The sequence below is a fragment of the Passer montanus genome, unplaced genomic scaffold, assembly GCF_014805655.1.
Source record: "Passer montanus isolate IOZ18808 unplaced genomic scaffold, ASM1480565v1 scaffold93, whole genome shotgun sequence".
NCBI lineage: Eukaryota > Metazoa > Chordata > Aves > Passeriformes > Passeridae > Passer > Passer montanus.
In genome coordinates this window covers 204,102-224,365 of record NW_024374701.1, presented here as the reverse complement: position 1 = coordinate 224,365, position 20,264 = coordinate 204,102, and the positions used below count along the sequence as shown (strand labels likewise).

The following is a 20,264-nucleotide window of genomic DNA, read 5'->3' as shown; positions in this document are numbered from 1 at the left end:
ATTTTGGGGCTGTGGGGGAGCAGTGCTGGACACGGGGGGTGTGCAGGGTCAGGGAAGGAGGAGTGAGCGTGGCTGGGGTGCCAGTGGGATTTTAGGGGGGAGAACGGAGGCTCAGTGCTCGTGCAGGGCTGTGAGCAGCTGAGCGTGAGCTGGCCGTGCTTGGGTGATTGTGAACATCTGAGTGAGTGTGCAGGGCTGTGAACATCTGAGTGTGTTTTTGCAGGATTGTGAACATCTGAGTGAGTGTTTGTGCAGGGCTGTGAACATCTGAGCGTGTGTTTGTGCAGGATTGTGAACATCTGAGTGTGTATTTGTGCCCCTGGCTGTGTTTGGGTGTGATTGTGTGTGATTGTGAACATCTGAGTGAGTGTTTGTGCAGGATTGTGAACATTTGAGTGTGTATTTCTGCCCCTGGCTGTGTTTGGGGGTGTGTTTGGGTGTGTTTGTGCAGGATTGTGACCATCTGAGTGTGTGTTTGTGCCCCTGGCAGTGTCTGGCTGTGTTTGTGTGTGACTGTGAACATCTGAGCGTGTGTTTTTGAACGCTTGTGACCATCCGGGCCGTGCTGGTGTCCCGGCCGTGCTTTCCCGTGCCTGTGTTTGCTGTGAGCCCAGCAGCTGCCGGAGCCCGCCGGGATTTCACATCCCGAACCCTCCCAGTTTCTGTGCCGGGGCCAAGCCCGGGGAGCCGCCGGGGGGGTGCGAGTTAAACCCCCCGAGATGGGGCTGGGGGCTGCTCTGCAGCTCTGGGGGGGCTACAGGGGTCAGGCCGTGCAGAAGTGGATGGAAAAATTGGGGGACCCTCACAGCTGAGCCCCCCGAGCCCCTCTGACCCCTGCTAAGCTCCATGTGCAGAATCTGCACTAAAAACCCCAGGGAGAGACCGAACCCACCCGAGCAGGAGCACACGGAGCTGTGTCTGCCAGGCCGGGCACAAAAGGGGCCGGGAACAGCCCCCAAAATCTCCAAAACCGGCGGCGGGGCTGATTTTTGGAGATTTTGGAGCCGCGGGCACGGCTCGGATCGGCACAGCTGGACCGGCCCCTGCCGGCTTTGGCCCCGGGCTCGGCCGGGCTTTGCAGAACGCATCCTCTTGTTCTCGTCCCCTGCTCTTCCAGCTGGGTCCCGCTCCAAACTCAGCTCCGGCAGCTGCAGGGGCTGATTTCCCTGCATTTCCTTCCTTTTCCAGGTGGGAAATGGCGAGCTGGGAATGCAAAGAGCTTTTTGCCAGGGCTCGTCCCCAGCCCGGCTCTGCTGAGCGCAGCTCCTGTGCCAGCAGCTGGGGGGGGGTTAAAAGTGGGTTCAAAATCTGTGGAATGCTTTGGGGGAAATGGGTTTGGAGCTTTTGTGCCTTCCCTGTGGCCACAGGGAGCTGCGGGGGGGTAGAGAGTGGCTCAGCCCCAGGTGTGCTGGTGGGCAGGAGCACTGGGAGCTGCCTGGGGACATCTGTGAGTGCCCAGCTCCGTGTTCCCAAACTTAAGGGGCATCCCTGACTGCCCAGTTCGGTGTTCCCATCTCAGAGGGGCATCTGTGAGTGCCCAGTTTGATGTGTCCTTGTTGGGGACCTGCTGTCCCTGTTGGAAGGGCAACCACGAGTGCCCAGTTTGCTGTTCCCAAATTTAAGGGACTTCCATCAGTGCCCAGTTCAGTTTTCCCATCTCAGAGGGGCATCTGTCAGTGCCCAATTCAGTGTGTCCCTGTTGGGGACCTGCTGTCCCTGTTCCCAAGTTTAAGGGGCATCCCTCAGTGCTCAGTTCAGCATTCCCTCTTGGAGGGGCATCTTGAGTGCCCAGTTTGGTGTTCCCAAATTTAAGGGATTTCCATCAGTGCCCAGTTTGGTTTTCCCGTGTTCGAGGGCCACCCATGAGTTCCCAATTTGATGTGTCCCTATTGAGGACCTGTTGTCCCTGTTCCCTGTTGGAGGGGCATCTATGAGTGCCCAGTTTGGTGTTCCCAAATTTAAGGGACTTCCATCAGTGCCCAGTTCAGTGTTCCCGTCTCAGAGGGGCATCCCTCAGTGCCCAGTTTGGTGTTCCCAAATTTAAGGGGCATCCCTCAGTGCCCAGTTTGGTGTTCCCAAATTTAAGGGGCATCCCTCAGTGCCCAGTTCCATTTTCCCACACTCAGGGGTCTCACCTCCACCCCAAACCATTCCAAGCCCTCCCTCCTCTTCCTCAGCCCCCCCAGAGAGGCGCCCGGCTCTGACTGAGCAGAGCTGACCCAGCTTTCAGCCTGATGGGGTGAGGGGCTCCCCCAGCTCTGTGCTGCCCACCCCAAACCCCCACTCCCCTCTCCCTCCTCCCTCCCCGTGTGGTTTTGGGGACGAGTGTGTCCCTGTGTCTGTCCCTGTGACACTCAGGAGCACAGCCCTGGTGGCTTGGCCCGGGGCCAGCGGCTCTGTCACGCAGCCCCGAGCCTGGGAATTCTCTCCCCATTCCCTTTCCCAAGTTTTACAAACCAGACTGGCTCCTTTGGAGGGATAAACGGGGAAACTGAGGCACGGGGGTGGCGTGGCCCAGCTCAGCCAGCTCGGGCAGGGTTTGCTGCTGTTCCCCAGCTGCACACGGAGCTTTTCTCCCAGAATTTTATCCCCTGGCACCTCCAGGGATGGGCTGGGTGCCACCACAGCTCCTCCCACCCGGCAGGGACCCGAAATAGCCACAGGTAGTTTGCAGAGAGAACAGGCCTCTGTTTGCCCTGGTAATTATTTTTTTAGAGGAATTAACAGAAAACAGGAGGAAAAAACAAGAATTTTTTGGTTGGTGAGATGATCTTTCCTCCAGGGAGGGGGAGCAGGGACAGGGGGAAGGAGGAGAGGCTCTTTCCTCCTCCTCCTCCTCTTCCTCCTCCATGTGAGGATGGACACAAATCCATCTCCAGAAGCCAAACCTGGGACTGGCTCTGCTCATTCCCACTCCCTTTTCCCTTCCCAGTGGGACATTTGCCACCCTCATGTCCCCAATCCCAGCTCGGGGTTTGGCACACACATTTTTCCTGAATTCCTTCTGCCTGTTCCCAAGGATTTTGCCCTGAGGTGTAAGAGGAGGCGGAAAAAGCTGTTGCGTGCTCAGCCCCAAACATGAAACATTCAACCCCAAAAAAAGCCCTGGGGTGCCCCAAGCAGGGAATTCTCAGCAGGAATCACTCAGGAACCCTTTACTGAGACTCTCCTGTTCTGGGACAGGGGTAGGAACAAAGAAAAACCCATCCAAAATCAAAATAAATGGCTTTTTTCCATGTCTCAGCACTGATTTAAATGCAGGATTGCAGAGCTGCACGCATCCTCAAAGTGTAAAGAGCCCCTCCCGAAAAAAAAGCCCTGAAAGAAACAAAAATGTATTTTTCTTACCCCACAGAAAGAATTTTTTTGCAACATTTCTGCTTTTTCCTTCCAAGTTTTTCTTGTCAGCTCCCGAAAACGCTTCGCTGGTGTTTGTTCTTTGAACAACTGCAAAACTTACCAAGAAAAAGAAAAGAAACCCGAGGAGAAAAAAAAATAAATAAAAAAAAGCAGATTTCTGGCTTTTTTCAAAGTTTCTGGGATTGAGCAAAACAAAGCTGGGCCTTGGGGCTGTGCTGCCCCTGCTGCTGCTCCAAATCCTGATTGAATTTCCTTGGAAAGCGCCTGCCTGGGAGCTGCAGAAACCCAAGCCCTCCTCGGGGTATTTGCTGCAGTTCTGGCGATTTTTCCCAAATTTTTCCATGCCTGGAGTTCCCCCTCCTGTGGGATGGGCACCAGCACCCCCAGGATAGCCCCAAAATCCCTTCCTGTGCCCCCAAAATTGGGGAATTTTTGGGATTTGTGCATGGGAGAAGCCCCAGCCTACAGAGAATTCTGTGCTCCATCTCCACAGGATATTTCTTTGGGGAAAAATCCCATTTTTGTGCCTCAGTTTCCCCCTCAACCAAGGCAGTTTTTTAAGGAAAATCCCTGGAGCTCAGGGAAGGTGTGATGGGCGCTGGTTTCAATCCGTGCTGGGATGAAAGGGGCTGGAGAAATGCAGATTATTGAGCAGCTCCCGCTGATCCCCTCCTCAATTAACTTTTCTTTTTTTAGGATTTAGGTTGGGAAGACACAATTTTTCCCCGGCAGGACCTGTGCTGGTTTAACCCCCAAGGTTACCCAATTACCTGCCTGGCTTGGGCCTTAATTACTGCCTCCATAATTTCTCCCTGCTCTGTAATTCCCAGGATCTCTGCTGCTCTCCAGCCTCCAGGGATAATTGCTTTTCCTTGAGGACGCCCAGGATTTCCTCCTGTGCCTTTCCTCCCCTGATTTCCCAGATTTTTCCATCTTTTGGGGAGTTTTCCTGCCCCAGGTGCTCCTCAAACTCAAATTCAGTCCCAGTCTGGGTCTTTTTCCTGTTGTTTTCCCATTGTTTTCCCCCATTCCCTGTCCCCACAGCGTGTTTGGGATGGTTTATGTTGGTTTTTGGTGCTGGGAGATGAGAAAAGGAACCTGGTCCTTCCCAGGTTGGTGTCCTGGGAAGTTTTCTTGTCCCTTTTTTCCAGTCCAGCCTTAAAGATTCCTCCTTCCCTTGCAGCTCCACACTGGAATGGTGCCTTAACACTTATAAAATAGAAATATATTTACGTTACATCGATTTTTGCTGCATAAGGAATAATTCCCAGTGGCAGAGGTGCTTCTTGCAGGGAATTTATGTTTTGTTTTTCCTGAAAGACAAAAAAAATATGTTTTGTCTGTCCTGAGACCCCTTGTAGGAGCAATTCTCAAATGAATTTGGTTTGGCAGGAGCTGGTTGGAGCCTTGGGGGGATGGGGTTTGTGGGGACACCGACCTGGAATTGGGGTTTTGTCACCGAGGTCAAACTCCCAGCAGGGATGGACTGGATGGACGCTGCTCCTGGCCTGTCTGGCCCCAAAATTCCTCCCTCCCTTCCCACCCAAATTCTATAAATAACAAATAACAACAACTCCCAGCCTGCTGAGCTATTTGGGGTTTTTGTGGGGATTTTTTTTTTTGTGCTTTGTTTTGCTTTTTGTGCGTTTAGGAAGTCACTTCTCACAGAAACCACTTTGTTTTTTCACTGCATTCCTCGTTGTTCCTGTTTATCCAAAGCTTTGCCCAGGTGAGGCCAGAGGTTTTCCAGGTGGGAAGCAAAGCTGTGCTGGATGTGTCCAGGCCTTGCTTTGGGCATCTCTCCTTCCCTTCCCACCCTTCTTTCCTTTCCCTGCCTGTCCCAGAGCCTGAGGCAGCCTCGGTGCATTCATTTCAGACTGAGTGTAAATAAGGCTTTGGGATTTCTCCCAGCCAAGCAAACTTTCCAACCAGGATTTTGCTTCCCTCTGCTCCCACCTGGCTCAGGGGATGGGAAGGATTTGTTCTGGTGTCTTCTTCTGCACTGGAAACCTGAAATATCCCTAAAATATCCCTGGAATATCCCTGAAATACCCCTGGAATATCCCTGGAATACCCCCGGAATACCCCTGGAATACCCCTGGAATACCCTGAAATACCCCTGGAATACCCCTGCCTTTTGTTTGTCCAGCTCTTTGGGAATGCTGAGCTCAGCTCATCAGGAATTCCCACTGGGAGCACAAATTTCTTTTCCTCTGGGGCAATCCCAGAAGCTCCTGCATCCCCCAAGGCCTCCCTGCATGCCCAGAGGGATGTTGGAACTTTGGAATTTGCAGGAATTTTGCAGTTACAGCCATGAGCTTCCAGCTTCTTTGCATCTCTCCTCTCTCCTGTCCTGTTTTCCCATCCCCCTGATGGATTTTGGAGCTCCTTGATGTCTCGGGACTTCCATGACGGATGGATTTGGATTTGGGATTGGGGAGAATAATCAGAAAACCGGCTCCATGTGCATGTCCTGGGCTTGGCAGGAGACAGCAGCTCCACCTCTATCACTTTGCTGATCTCTGGTACCTCGGGGCAGTGCTGTGATTTACTGAACTGAAGTTATTGTTTTGGAATGTCTCGGTTCCTCTGTTCCCAAAAAACAGAGATCTGAGCTGCTCTCCCACATCTCCCTTGTGCTGCTCCCCAGAGTAGAGACCTGGACTCATCCCAGGCTCTGGGATTTGCCCTGGCCAGGAAGGGCCTGGGGGTGCAGCAGTTTTGGGGAAAAGTGAGAGATGTCCCATCCCAAGGGCTGCCCCCTTTAGGGTTTGGCCCAGGCTCGTTGTTGGTTTTAAACCTGACAAATTCAGCTCAAGCCTGGTCCTGTTCTGGGAGCAGCAGGGAAAGGGATTCAGGGGGGCTCAGCTGGGCAGGGCAGGGATTGGGGAATTTAGAGGAGGAGAGGGAGCTGGGAGCTGTGGGATGAGCCTGTGCCAGTGAGGGAAGGGTCTGTTCACCTCCCCCTGTGCCTGCAGAGCTGCTGCCTCTTCTTGGGGGCATTTTGGGAGCTGCTGCTTGAGCATTTCCCAGGGCATTGCCTCTGCACTTCCCAGGGCATTCCCTCTGCACTTCCCAGGGCATTGCCTCTGCACTTCCCAGGGCATTCCCTCTGCACTTCCCAGGGCATTCCCTCTGCACTTCCCAGGGCATTCCCTCTGCATTTCCCAGGGCATTCCCTGTGCCCTTCCCAGGGCATTGTCTCTGCATTTCCCTGAACATTTCCTCTGCACTTCCCAAGGCATTCCCTCTGCATTTCCCAGGGCATTCCCTCTGTATTTCCCTCAGCATTCCCTCTTCATTTTCCTGAACATTCTCCCTGCATTTCTCAGGACATTCCCTCTGCATTTCCCTTTGCATTTCCTGCGCCCTTCCCTGAACATTCCCTCTTCATTTTCCTGAACGTTCCCTCTGCATTTCCCTTTGCATTCCCTCTGCATTTCCCTGCGGATCCCAAAGGTCAGGAAGCTGTGGGGCAGGAGCTGTGGGGTCTGTGCTGAGCCCACACCTGCCCAGCTTCTCCCAGCCCCTCCTGGTTCCTTCCCCCCCCATTCCACGGGCTCAGCCCCATCCCCACATTCCCTGCAGCAGCCTGTGGGACGCGGGGCAGGGAAGGATCAGCTCACCCAAACTTCATTCCTGCCTATTTTTGTCCCTCCCCTGGCCAGCTTGTTCCTGGGGGAGTTAATTTAATTGCCACCTTCCTCCCTGCGTGGCTGCGGTTGTGTGTGAGCCCTTGTGCAGGGTAATTACAAGTGTGAAGTGGACATTGGTAGGGACGAGCCTGGGCTCCATCCCAGCCGGAGCAGCAGCCTGGGTGTCCCTGTGGATCCACCCAGCCAGGGCTCCAGCCTGTCCTTGTCCCCAGGAACGGGCACACAGGGGGCAGGGGGTGCTCTGGAGGCAGCACAGAGGGGCAGGGACAGCGACCTGCTGAGCTCAGCCCTTCTCGGGGCAGGGATCTGCTGAGCTCAGCCCCTCTCCTGTGCTGCCCCTGATTTTCCAGCCCTTTTTCCCAATCCCTGACCCGCAGGGAAGGGGGTCTGGAGGTGACGGGGCTGGTTTGGGCAGTCCTGAGGCTGCCCAGGACATGTCACAGCAGAAACCAGAGCTTGGGGACTCAGTGGGAGCTTCACCTCTGGCTCCACTCAGAGCTCCTCATCCTTGGCATGGGACATCTCTGGCTTTCCCCCAAAACTCCTGCACCCCCAGCCCCTTCCTGGCCATCCTCACCATCCATTTCCCATGCTCATCCACCAGGATTTCACATCTGCCTTTGGATCAGGGCTGGCCGGGGCGGGTCCGGGCTGGGCCATGACGGAGGCTGTGGGATGTGATTCACCCCACACCTCTGCGCCCGCCCGTGGGGAGATGACAGCCTGCTCTCCTCACCTCTCCATTTTGCTCCAGGCTTTTTCCAGAGGCATGGGAATGGCTTTTCTCCCATCTGGGGCTCACGTGCTCGCGCTCCGTCGGGATTTGGAGCCGATGCTGTCGTGCAAAATTCAGCTGGAGCTGCTGGGTTTCCCTTGGTTGAGCCCCAAAATCGCCGCAGCTGTGAGAGCTGTGAGCAGAGCTCTGGGCTGGGATGAGTTTTCCTTCCCAAAAAAAAACCCCAAACAAACAAACAAACCAACCCTATTTCAGGATCTCCAGCACCCCAGGCTGGATCTGCACCCTGGGGAGGGAAAACTGAGGCACGTGGATGACTTTGGAGGGTGTTGTGGAGCTGAGCAGCATCACTCCAGACCGGCTGCAGCATTTCCAGCTCCTGCTGATCCCGGGGTGCAGCTGGAACCCCCCAACTTCCTTCGTTATGCTCCTTTTAATTATCCATATTGATATTTAATTATCTCTGCCCTCCTTTCCTCCTCGGCCCTGGTGTGTGGAACCCTGGTTTTATGGAGGATAACGAGGCGTCCCAGGCCTCTTTCCCCCTCCCGTGCCCTCCCTGGCTGCTTGCAGGGCTCCTGTTCCAGCCAGGGCAATTATGGCTCTCTGCTCTCCCTCCCTCTGCCCAGCCCTATAATTTAGTTTTATATAAAGTGCGTTCCAGCCCCTGTTGTGCAAGACGTTGCTATTCCAGGGGATGGGCTGGGAGGGGGCTGGGGTGGTGTGGCATGGCACCGAGCCCCCCCTGGGCACCCCAAATTCCCCAGGGGATGGAGCAGCCCGCTCCCAGCAGCGCTGGAGGTGATCCTGCCTCCTCCTGCCTTTCTGCAGGGGTTGTTGGGCACCGGGATTTCTCCCATGGGGATTCACTCAGCTCCTTGCAGGTTTTTCCTGCCCCACCGAGGGGTCCTGCAGGGGCTGCTGCTGCTGCAGAGTGCAGGAGGACGAGGGAAGGTGGCAGGCAGCTCCCGCAGGGAACACAGTGGCCCTTTCATGGGAGGGGGGATGAAAAATCCAGCTTGGACCGCTGGGTGTAACCAGATCCCTCGGCTTTTTGGAGAAGGAATGTGAGAGCTTGGGGAGGCTTTTTGGGATGGCGCTGCAGCGGGGTGAGCAGCTGCGGAGCAATGCTGCCCAAACCCGCAGGCTACGTGCCACGGGGATGCGGCTCGGGAATCAGAGCCCGACCCCAAAATTTGACCCCAAAATTTCTCTTGCAGAGGTTCCTGAGCCCTCGCTCCCCGTCCCAAGGCAGATCCCAGCGGATCCCCGGTGCCCCGCGGTGCCGAAGAAGGACAAAGCCCTGGAAGGGGACAAATCCCCGGTGACAGTGCTGCCCAAAGGCCCCCGGACCGAGGCTGTGACATGTGAGTGTTCTCCACCAAAAAGCAGGGCAGAGGTGGGAACCCGGCTCCTCCTGGCTTTGTTCCTCGCCACATCAAAGCTCGAAGCCAGCCTGAGTCACCTGGAGAGGTGAAAGTGAAGGGCGGCTCCCAGGGGTGGCTCCGGTGCCCTCGGAGCGGCTGCAGCTGCTCTGGGAAGGGTTGGGGCTCTCCGGGGGCCGTGGTGGGAAGAGGGATGAGCCTGCCTGGGAAAGGAGCATCCCCCAAAACCCAGGGGGAGAGAGGAGACCCACAAAGAACGTTCTGATGGGCACGGCTCCAGGATGTCTCCATGGCACGGCCGTGGGGTATTTCCATGGGCACAGCCCTGGGGTGTCTCAATGGCACAGAATTTCCATGGGGCACAGCCCCAGGATGTCCCTGTGTCACATCCCCAGGATGTCCCCATGGCACAGCCATGGGGTATTTCCATGGGCACAGCACTGGGGTGTCTCGATGGCACAGAATTTCCATGGGCACAGCCCCGGGATGTCCCTGTGCCACAGCTCCAGCATGTCCCTGTGCCATATCCCCAGGCTGGAAGGGGACAAATCCCCGGTGACAGTGCTGCCCAAAGGCCCCCGGACCGAGGCTGTGACATGTGAGTGTTCTCCACCAAAAAGCAGGGCAGAGGTGGGAACCCGGCTCCTCCTGGCTTTGTTCCTCGCCACATCAAAGCTCGAAGCCAGCCTGAGTCACCTGGAGAGGTGAAAGTGAAGGGCGGCTCCCAGGGGTGGCTCCGGTGCCCTCGGAGCGGCTGCAGCTGCTCTGGGAAGGGTTGGGGCTCTCCGGGGGCCGTGGTGGGAAGAGGGATGAGCCTGCCTGGGAAAGGAGCATCCCGCAAAACCCAGGGTTAGAGAGGAGACCCACAAAGAACGTTCTGATGGGCACGGCTCCAGGATGTCTCCATGGCACGGCCGTGGGGTATTTCCATGGGCACAGCCCTGGGGTGTCTCAATGGCACAGAATTTCCAGGGGGCACAGCCCTGGGATGTCCCCGTGCCATATACCCAGGGTGTCCCCGTGCCATAGCCCTGGGATGTCCCTGTGCCACAGCCCCGGGATGTCCCCGTGCCATATCCCCAGGTCGTCCCCGTGCCACAGCCCCGGGATGTCCCCGTGCCATATCCCCAGGTCGTCCCCGTGCCACAGCCCCGGGATGTCCCTGTGCCACAGCCCTGGGATGTCCCTGTGCCATATCCCCAGGGTGTCCCTGTGCCATAGCCCCGGGATGTCCCTGTGCCACAGCCCTGGGATGTCCCTGTGCCATATCCCCAGGATGTCCCTGTGCCATATCCCCAGGGGGTCCCTGTGCCGTAGCCAAAGGGTGTCCCCGTGTCACACCCCTGCCATGTCCCGTGCCTTAGCCGCTCTCAGGGGCAGAAGCAGCCCTGGGCTGTCCCACTGGGCCAGCTCTTGCCTTGGAAACTCCAGGGCAAGGGTGAGGCTGAGCCGAGCCTGGCTGAGCCAAGCCTGGCTGAGCTGAACCTGGCTGAGCCGGGCCTGGCTGAGCTGGGCCTGGCTGAACCAGGCCGGGCTGAACCAAGCTGGGCTGAGCCAAGCCTGTCTGAGCCGGGCCTGGCTGAGCTGAGCCTGACTGAGCAGGACTGGCTGAACCAAGTCTGGCTGAGCTGGGCCTGGTTGAGCTGGGCCTGGTTGAGCTGGGCTGGCTGCCCCGGGCCTGGCTGAACGGGGCCTGGCTGAGTCGAGCCTGAATGAGCTGAGCCTGGCTGAACCGGGCCTGGTTGAGCCAGGCTGTTTGAGCCGAACCTGTTTGAGCCGAGCCTGGCTGAGCCAGGCTTGGCTGAGCCTGGTTTTGCTGCAGGCGGTGGCAGGGCCTGGCAGCACCTCCCAAACTCCGCTGGCGGTGCCCCCGGCCGTGTGGGATGGGGCAGGGCCGGGTGGGGTGGGGTACCCCCAGCCGTGTGGGGTGAGGCAGGGCCGTGTGGGGTACCCCCGGCCGTGTGGGGTGGGGTACCCCCAGCCGTGTGGGGTACCCCCAGCCGTGTGGGATGGGGCAGAGCCGGGTGCCCTCTCTCTGTGGCGGGGCAGGGCTGGGGGAGCGCCGCTGGCAGCTGTGGGAGCCTCTCCTGGAGCCGTCCATCCCTCCCTGGCCCCCAGCCCGATCCCAGCCTTTCCCTCCCATTCCCTTTCTGCTGGATGCCAGCTTCCCCTTCCAAGGGGTGTAAAGTGGATGGGAGCTGCCCAGGGGGGTGGGGGCGGCTGGCAGCGGGGCTGGCCCTGCGGAGGGCGGCATGGCAGAGGGCAGAGGGCAGAGGGCAGCGGGTGCTGCAGCGAGGACAGCGCACGTTTCCTGCGCCTGAGCCCTGGCGCGGCGGCCGCGGGCTGGGCCGGCTGCCCACAGACATTCTGCACGCCTGAGTCACGCCGCAGCCGCTGCACAGCCCCCTCCCCAGCCCAGCCCAGCCCCCCGCGGCTGCCAGGGCTTCGGGCTCCCTCCTCCTGGTGCTGCTGAAGGGACCTTTCCCTCTCCTCGCTGGGAAAGGAGCAGCGTCACCTCTGGTGTCCCCACTCCTCACTGCGCTGCTCTGGGGGGGGTCACTGCTGGTTTTTGGGGGTTATTCCCAGTTTTGGCGGCACATTTAGGCTCTCCCATGGGATGGTGGCATTCCCGTGCCAGCCTGGTTCGTGCAGGCTCAGGAGGGGAGGGCAGAAGGGGCTGGAGGGTGCAGGGTCACGTCCTTGCCCACCAGTGCCAGGACTGGCCCCTCCGAGGCTCAGCTCTGCGCTCAAATCCAGTTCTGCAGCATTTTGGAACATTGGGATTGAGGGTTTGGTATTTTGTGTGTTGAGTCTCAGGCAGGAGCAGCAGACCCAGGTGGGCACAATATTCCAAGCCCCAGCAGTGGCTCAGGGAAGGTCCCAGCAGGGGGACCCGGTGATGCTGCCCTGGGACACTGAGGGGATCCAGGAGCATCACCTCGGTGGGAAGCCCAAAGTGAACATCCAGGAGGTTTTTGGTTATTAAAGAGCTCTAGACAGGCAGTTTCCCCCACAATCCTGTTTTCCAGGGCTGGTGCCCCCACTCCTGCATTACTGGGGAGCTGAAGGTGCCTCTTTCAGCAGAGCTTTGGCCTCGTGTCTTAAAGGCTGTCCTACACAAATGGAAGCTGTTTTCCCTCACTTTGAGGGGGGGGATTCCTGGCTGCCTTTGGCTGCCCCTCGCCGGGGCCAGAGCGTGATTTTGATTTACAAACAGTTTAATCTGAGGAATGCAGCGAGGTGGGGAGCCAAGTGCATCCTGCTGCAGTCCCAGGGAATCCAGCTGCCGTCCCAGGCTGCTGAGCTGCTGCTGCCTCCCTCTTCACTCAGCCCCTGCCCAGCTCCCTGCAGGCTCAGCCCCTCCTGGCACAGCCTGGGCACCGTGGTCACCTCGGTGCCATCTCGGGGCACACACGAGGCAGGAGAGGGCACACAGGTAGTGAACGCTCCGTGAGGATTTTAGGAAGGGGAGACATTCCCTGTTTCATCCAAGGCCTGTTTTCTGTCTCCCACCTCTCCTGCTCTCAGCCCACTCTTCCCGCTCCGCTCTGGTTATTTTAAGTTCCCTTCCCAGCGGGTGTCAAAGACCAAGCTCCCACTTTAACCTCCCTCTGCAGCCCAAACCCAGCTCAGCCTGCTCAAACCAAGCACTGGGACCGTCCACTTGTGTCTTTCACCTTCTATCTGTTTTATTTTCACCTTCCACCCACTTCATTTTCACCTTCTATCTGTTTTATTTTCGTGGATGCAGGACAGGGACCGCCTGTGCCCGCTCCACCCCTGTGTCCCCCTGTGCCCTGCACAGAAAGCAGCTCCTGTTCCCTGGTGCCAAGAGGTGCCTTTGCCCTCGAGCCTCTCCCCTGAATCATCCCTTGTTTACTGCCATGGCAGTGGAAAAGCAAAGTTTGGCCGAAGCACCACCAGACAGGAATTTTATTTTATTTTATTTTTTATATTTTATTTTATTTTACTTTATTTATTTTATTTTATTTTATTTTATTTTATTTTACTTTATTTTATTTTGTTTTATTTTATTTATTTTATTTTATTTTATTTATTTTATTTTGTAATTTATTTTTATTATTTTATTTTATTTATTTTAATTTACCTTATTTTCTATATTTTCTTTTATTTTCTTTTATTTTCTTTTATTTTATTTTATTTTATTTTATTTTATTTTATTTTATTTTATTTTATTTTATTTTATTTTATTTTATTTTATTTTATTTTATTTTATTTTATTTTATTTTATTTTATTTTATTTTATTTTATTTTATTTTATTTTATTTTATTTTATTTTATTTTATTTTATTTTATTTTATTTTATTTTATTTTATTTTATTTTATTTTATTTTATTTTATTTTATTTTATTTTATTTTATTTTATTTTATTTTATTTTATTTTATTTTATTTTATTTTATTTTATTTTATTTTATTTTATTTTATTTTATTTTATTTTATTTTACTTTATTTTATTTTGTTTTATTTTATTTATTTTATTTTATTTTATTTATTTTATTTTGTAATTTATTTTTATTATTTTATTTTATTTATTTTAATTTACCTTATTTTCTATATTTTATTTTATTTTATTTTATTTTATTTTATTTTATTTTATTTTATTTTATTTTATTTTATTTTATTTTATTTTATTTTATTTTATTTTATTTATTCTATTTTACTTTATTTGTGGCATTACTGAGGAGGATGGTGGCTGCTGGAACCTTGTGCTGGTTCCCAGTCCTCTCCCAGGCGAGGATGAGGAGGCAGCGTGGGCACAGCCCCCCCTGTGGCTGTGGCAGGACACAGGGCTGCGGCAGGAGGGGCTGGGGGGAGGCACAGCCACAGCTCTGCGTTATTTCCCTCCTCCTGCAGAGAAGTTCAGCCAGAGGTTGCAGAGCCCTCGGGAAGCGGCCGGTGTCTGCAGGGCCGGGCGCGGCGCGGCTGGGCTGGCTCTGCCCGGCACCTCGGTGCCTTCATCCCTGCTGGCCGTGCAGGCCACCTCCTCCTTCCGCTCCTCTGAGCTTCAGCCCATCCTTCACGACAAATCTTCATTTCTTGGGGTTTTTCCATCCCTTCCTCTCTCTGGAGCCTTTCCTCCTCCTCTCCAGCCACCTTTTCCACATCTGCTGTTCCATCTCCCTCCTCTTGGACCATCCGTCCATCAGCTCACCCCGTGTCCACCTGGTGACCAAATTCCCCTTTTCCTCCAGGGTCTGGGTACATGTTTCTTGTCACCCTGATTTTTAAAGATTTTTTAAACCTTATGATATTTACATTCTCGTAACTAACTTTCTCACTTTCTGTAAATAACTTATTGTTCTGCATTCTTTTATGGAGGAGGACAAATTTGACGGACTGTTGGTTTGTCCGGTGTCATTGGAGAGGTGGCACTGTCACCCTCCAATCCACTGTCACCTTTGGAAACCTATAAATGCTAGAGTCAGAAAACAAAAATCCCTTTTTACCTCGGAGAGAGCCGCGAGTCCGCGTCGTGTTGTTTCGTGCCCTGTGGTGGCAGTTTCTCCCGGTGGAGAGGGCAGGGTGGGCAACGTACTTTCTCACTTTCTGTAAATAACTTATTGTTCTGCATTCTTTTATGAAGGAGGACAAATTTGACGGACTGTTGGTTTGTCCGGTGTCATTGGAGAGGTGGCACTGTCACCCTCCAATCCACTGTCACCTTTGGAAACCTATAAATGCTAGAGTCAGAAAACAAAAATCCCTTTTTACCTCGGAGAGAGCCGCGAGTCCGCGGCGTGTTGTTTCGTGCCCTGTGGTGGCAGTTTCTCCCGGTGGAGAGGGCAGGGTGGGCAACGTACTTTCTCACTTTCTGTAAATAACTTATTGTTCTGCATTCTTTTATGAAGGAGGACAAATTTGACGGACTGTTGGTTTGTCCGGTGTCATTGGAGAGGTGGCACTGTCACCCTCCAATCCACTGTCACCTTTGGAAACCTATAAATGCTAGAGTCAGAAAACAAAAATCCCTTTTTACCTCGGAGAGAGCCGCGAGTCCGCGTCGTGTTGTTTCGTGCCCTGTGGTGGCAGTTTCTCCCGGTGGACAGGGCAGGGTGGGCAACCTGCTGCTCTCCCTGGCAGGGTGGGTAACGTGCTGCTCTTCCTGGCAGGGTGGGTAACGTGCTGCTCTCCCCTCCAGGCCAGCCCCAGGTGCGACCACCCCCGCAGCCCCCCGGGCCCTGCACGCAGCTGCTGCCCAACGGCGAGGCGGGCAACGGGAGCTGCCGGGCCGCGCCCGGCGCGCAGAAACCGCCGCGGAAGCTGCAGCCGCCCCACTCCATCAACAGCCAGAGCAGCAAGAAGAGCAAGGGCAGCTCCAAGTCGCCCTCTTCACACATCCCCATTGAGGCGCAGGAAGGTACTGGCTCAACCCTGGCGGTGTCTTCTCTTTCAAGCCATTCTCCTTGGGCCCCTCATTCCTATGGATCTCTTGGGTGAACCCCCCGGCCCCTCATGTGTTGGGATCTCTTGGTGGCATTCTCCAAGCCCTGGGCCCCTCATTCCTATGGATTTCTTGGTGGCATCCAAGTCCTTGAGCCCCTCGTCCCTTGGGATCTTTTGGATGGAACCCTCAGGCCCCGCATGCATTGGGATCTCTTGGGTGGCATTCTCCAAGCCCTGGGCCCCTCATCCCTTGGGATCTCTTGGTGGCACCCTCCAAGCCCAGCAGGCCCCTGGACCCTCCTGGCAGCCTCTGCAGGGCAGGCGCTGAGCAGGGCCATCTCCTGTCCTCCAGAATTGGTCTCTCCTGAGGGCTGGGTGTTGAGGGAGACCCCTGGGGCAGTGGCTGCCTCCCAGCCCCGTTTCCCCTCCCTTCCATGAGTTCCCGAGGGAGGATTTCCACCCTCGTGCTGCTCCCCCAGCACCTGCCGTGCCTGGCTTTGTCTCACCCGCGCGTTCCTCCCCAGACTGCTGCGTCCACTGCATCCTCTCCTGCCTCTTCTGCGAGTTCCTGACCCTCTGCAACATCGTGCTGGACTGCGCCACCTGCGGCTCCTGCACCTCCGAGGACTCCTGCATCTGCTGCTGCTGCTGCAACTCGGGCGAGTGCGCGGACTGCGACCTGCCCTGCGACATGGACTGCGGCATCATCGACGCCTGCTGCGAGTCCGCCGACTGCCTGGAGATCTGCATGGAGTGCTGCGGGCTCTGCTTCTCCTCCTGAGGGGCCCTGCTGGGGGGGGACCCGCACGGGACCCCCCGGGCTGTCCCACAGCGGGCGAGGAGCCAGCCGGTCTGGGAGGAGGAGGAGGAGGAGGAAGAGAGCGAATCCCCCGCTGGAATCCTCGTCCTTGGAGCCGTGTCCTGCCCAGGGAAGGGTGACCCCAGGGGGCTGCGGGGGCTCTGGGGGTGTCCTGGCCTGCTCTACCTCTGCCAGCACTGGGGGGCACCCCGGGAGCCTCCTGCCACCTGAGCCGAGAGCAGGAGAGCTTGTCACACAGAGCCAGCCCAGAACTGGGGACAGCCCATCCTGCAGAGCCACCCCAGCCTTAGGGACAGCTGTCACACAGAGCCACCCCAGCCTGGGGGACACCCAGTCCCACAAAGCCAGCCCAGCCTTGGGGACAGCCCGTCCTCCAGAGCTACCCCGGGTCTTGGCCTTGGGGACACCCTATCCCATAGGGCCACCCCAGCTCCTGGGCGGGGAGCCGTCACACAGAGTCCCCTCAGCCTTGGGGACACCTGTCCTGCAGACCCACCCCAGCACTGGGGACACCCAGTCCCACAGAGCCACCCCAGCTCCTGGCGTTGGGGACAGCCCATCCTGCTGCCACCACCCCAGGACACTCCAGGGGTTACAGGGGTGGCACGGAGCAGGGACATCACCCAGGCTGGGTGACCCATGGGCACTGGGACACGCTGGAGCCTCCAGCCCTCTGCGTGGTCCCCAGCTGGGGGACACGTCCTGCCAGGCCCCTGCCCCCGGTGCCCAAGTGCAATACCCACAGAAGCTTTTCCTGCAGCTGTGCCAAGCTCTGTGTGTCCCCCATGTGTCCCCCGTGTGTCCCAGTCATGGTGGGGCAGGATGGCGTGGCTTGGTTGGTGCCAAATGACCCCCAGCAGTTGCTGGCCCCATCCTGGGGACAGAGGTGGGGGTGGCAGACACCCCTCAGATGGGCTGGGGGGATGCCTGCTGAAGTGTCACAGTATTTTTTTTTATTTTTTTTTTTTGTTCCTTTTTACTGTAAATAAAGGTCTTTCTTCATTTCTGACTGGCGGCTGGCCCAGCACGTGCTCTGCAGGGCCCTCCCTGGAGACAGAGGCTCCGTGTCCCCTGTCCCTGCGGCCCGTCCTGCTCCCAGCTGGCTTTGGGGACATGGGACAGGTCAGTGAAAGCCCCAGCGTGCTCCTGTTTGCTCCTTGTGCTGGGAAGGAAAATGCAACAGGACTCTCTGTCCTTGGCTTCGGGGAACAGGTTGAGGTCCTGGAGTGCCCTGGCTGCCCTGGGACAAACCCTGGGACAAACCCTGGGACAAACCCTGGCTCCTCTGAGACAAACCCTGGCCTGCCTTGGGACAAACCCTGGCTCCCCTGGGACAAACCCTGGCTCCTTTGGGACAAACCCTGGGCTCCTTTGGGACAAATCCTGGCTGCCCTGGGACAAACCCTGGCTCCTTGTCCCACCACCCCTGGGATGTCCCCTGCTCTGAGCTGCTTCACCAGCCCCATGGCACAAATTCCCCAAAGGAGAAAATAAATTATGCACATTCCTGTGGAAGGGCTGGGCCTGGTGAGGTCACTGCCCTTGGATTTGGGGTGGCTTTGGCCGCTCCTGCCCTGGGTGGGACCCCCACCCGTGCCAGGCCATGCCAGCAGGGTCAGGGACCCCGACCCCACTCCGGGGTCTCGCTGCCCTTGGAAAGGCTCGGCTGGCCCGGCTCAGCTGCTGCCGGGGCTGAAGCTGAACGGGGAGGGAAAAGCACTCAAACAGCGAGGCCAAATGGGTCAGTTGGTCACGGCGACAAGGGCGGCTGTGGGATCTGGGCTCGCTGCCCTCCGGCGCCGCCGCTCAGCCGGCAATCCTATTTTTAGTGGTGAGCAAGAGCCCAGCGTGGTGCAAGTGCACAGAGGAGACACAGAGGATGCTGCGGGCAGCCTTCCTCCACCCCACAGCCCGCAGGGAGCTGGGGATGCTGGCTTTGGGGGTGACCCCCCGGTAAAGCAGTGAGGGCTGGTGTGGGATGCACATCCCTGCCCACCCTGGCACAAAATCGGGGTCTCATGTGGCACTGGCAGGGTCGGCCAGAGCTTTTGCACAGGCTCTGCTCCAAGCCCTTCGCATCCTTGGCAGGGAGCGCTGGCCTTCCCCAGCCTGGCCTCGCTGCTGCTGCTAATTAGGGAGCTTGGAGCTGGCAGGGCTGCTCCGCCAGCCGCAGCCGCCTAATGGGGAACAGATTCCCCCGGTGCAGTGCCCTGAGGGTGGGGTGGGGGTCACGCACACCCCAAACCCCCCTCCTGCTCCTCCTCACAGCCCTTTAGTGCTGCTCCCAAAGGAGCAGGTCCCCATGCAGAGCAGGGATGGGATCCTGGAGTGTTTTCCTCCATGGGTGTGATGTGATGTTCACGCCTGTGAACGGACTCCAGTGAGAGCTGCCTTCCAGAAAATGCAAATAAAAGAGCAATAATCAGCACAGGGCTGCCCAAAGCTCTGCCCTCTGCAACCCCCCCTTCAGAGTTGTTCCCACTTTCCTCAGCAGCTCCTCAGGGCTGGAGGTTGGAAGGGGCAAAGACAGATTTATTTCAGCCCCGACCCCAAACCTGAGGTGGGTTCTCTGCCCTGGGCAGTGCTGGCTGCTCTGCTCAGGCCCCTGGAGCTCCTGGAAATCCCAGGGTGGTTCTGGGATGTGGGAATGATGGATCAGAGCAGGGATTGGTGACCCAGAGCAGGGAGTGATGAACCAGAGCAAACTCAAGTCCCTGAAAGGGCTTGAAAAGCCGATTTAAAGCCTTCCCCTGGATGCCAGTTGGCACTGGCCATGCAGGTTGCAAAGCACTGGGCAAGGCAAGAGTTAAACCCTCCTGCCTGGGAATTAATTAACAACAGATGTGCTTGGTTTTAACTAATTACTCTCCTGCCAGCACTCGGTTTTTATGGTTTTCTCAGAGTTGGAGCACCGTGCCCACACCAATGCTGATCCTGCTGGGTTTTCCTGGGCACCCTGGGCTTCCCTGCCCGCCTTCCCCGGCCTGGCTGGCCCTGAGTTTGATGTTTTAAGTGAAACAATTCAGTGAAATTGGCTAAAATCCGTTCAAACTCCAGTCACCTAAACCAGCATTGCTGGGATTTTGGTGCGGGGTGTGACCCCTGGGGTGGGCAGTGCCACGGGAATTTTCTTTTCCTACAATCCCTGCTGAGGATTGGTCATTCCTGGGATATTGGATGTCTTAACGAAGGGTGCTCGTTGTTTAATTGCTGATGGATTCCAGGGGCTGCTCGGCCTGTTCTGGGTGCAGCCAGAGCAGAGCAAGAGGGACGAGGAGAAGCCTGGAAATTCTTCAGGCAGGTGAGGAAGCCCTGGGATCCAGACCTGCCTCATCCCACTGCCCCCAGCTCCCCAAACCCGCCCTGGTTTTTCCATGGATGGAGGAGCCCCACATTTGGCTGCTCCCTCGGCGGGGAGGGCTGTCAGCAGCCTGGGCTATTTCTGTCCTCAATCACGATCAATAAAGCAGGAGAGGATTTTTATTTTCCACTCCAAATACTTTCTCCATCCTGTTTCCTCCCCGTTCACACGGCGCGCTGGGGAGCGCTCCAGCAAGGAGGCCCAGGGAGCTTTCTCCTCCTCTTCATCCTCCTCCTCCTCCTCTTCACCCTCCTCCTCCTCATTCCAAAGCAACCCCTGCTCCTGCTCGGTGCCACCCCAGAATTCCCTGGCGATCCCTGAAGGCCCAGGGAGCTTTCTCCTCCTCTTCATCCTCCTCCTCCTCCTCTTCACCCTCCTCTTCATTCCAAAGCAAGCCCTGCTCCTGCTCGGTGCCACCCCAAAATTCCCTGGCGATCCCTGCAATCCGAGGGGCAGGTTCAGCTGGAAGGCGGCAGCAAGGCCTCGCACACGTGCGTGCGCACACACACCAGAAAAGAAAACACTCCCGGAGCCAAAATA

General features: G+C 56.3%; 1 protein-coding gene across 1 annotated transcript; it reads left to right on the top strand.

Moving 5' to 3' along the window:
• The first annotated feature begins 8,899 nt into the window (after positions 1–8,899).
• On the top strand, positions 8,900–17,283 carry MDFI (MyoD family inhibitor). The gene is made up of 3 exons (XM_039695967.1): positions 8,900–9,119; positions 15,299–15,517; positions 16,068–17,283. Exons 1-3 carry the CDS (start codon positions 8,915–8,917, stop codon positions 16,322–16,324), a joined length of 681 nt encoding a protein of 226 aa, XP_039551901.1. The 5' UTR covers positions 8,900–8,914; the 3' UTR covers positions 16,325–17,283.
• Positions 17,284–20,264: the final 2,981 nt, after the last annotated feature.

What these genes read in the sequence shown, in the direction of transcription:
- MDFI (XM_039695967.1), top strand. Translation starts at nt 8,915, where the DNA reads ATGCGGCTCGGGAATCAGAGCCCGACCCCAAAATTTGACCCCAAAATT. An exon ending in CCGGACCGAGGCTGTGACAT is followed by an intron (nt 9,120 to 15,298) that starts GTGAGTGTTCTC and finishes TCTCCCCTCCAG; the next exon opens with GCCAGCCCCAGGTGCGACCA. An exon ending in CCCCATTGAGGCGCAGGAAG is followed by an intron (nt 15,518 to 16,067) that starts GTACTGGCTCAA and finishes GTTCCTCCCCAG; the next exon opens with ACTGCTGCGTCCACTGCATC.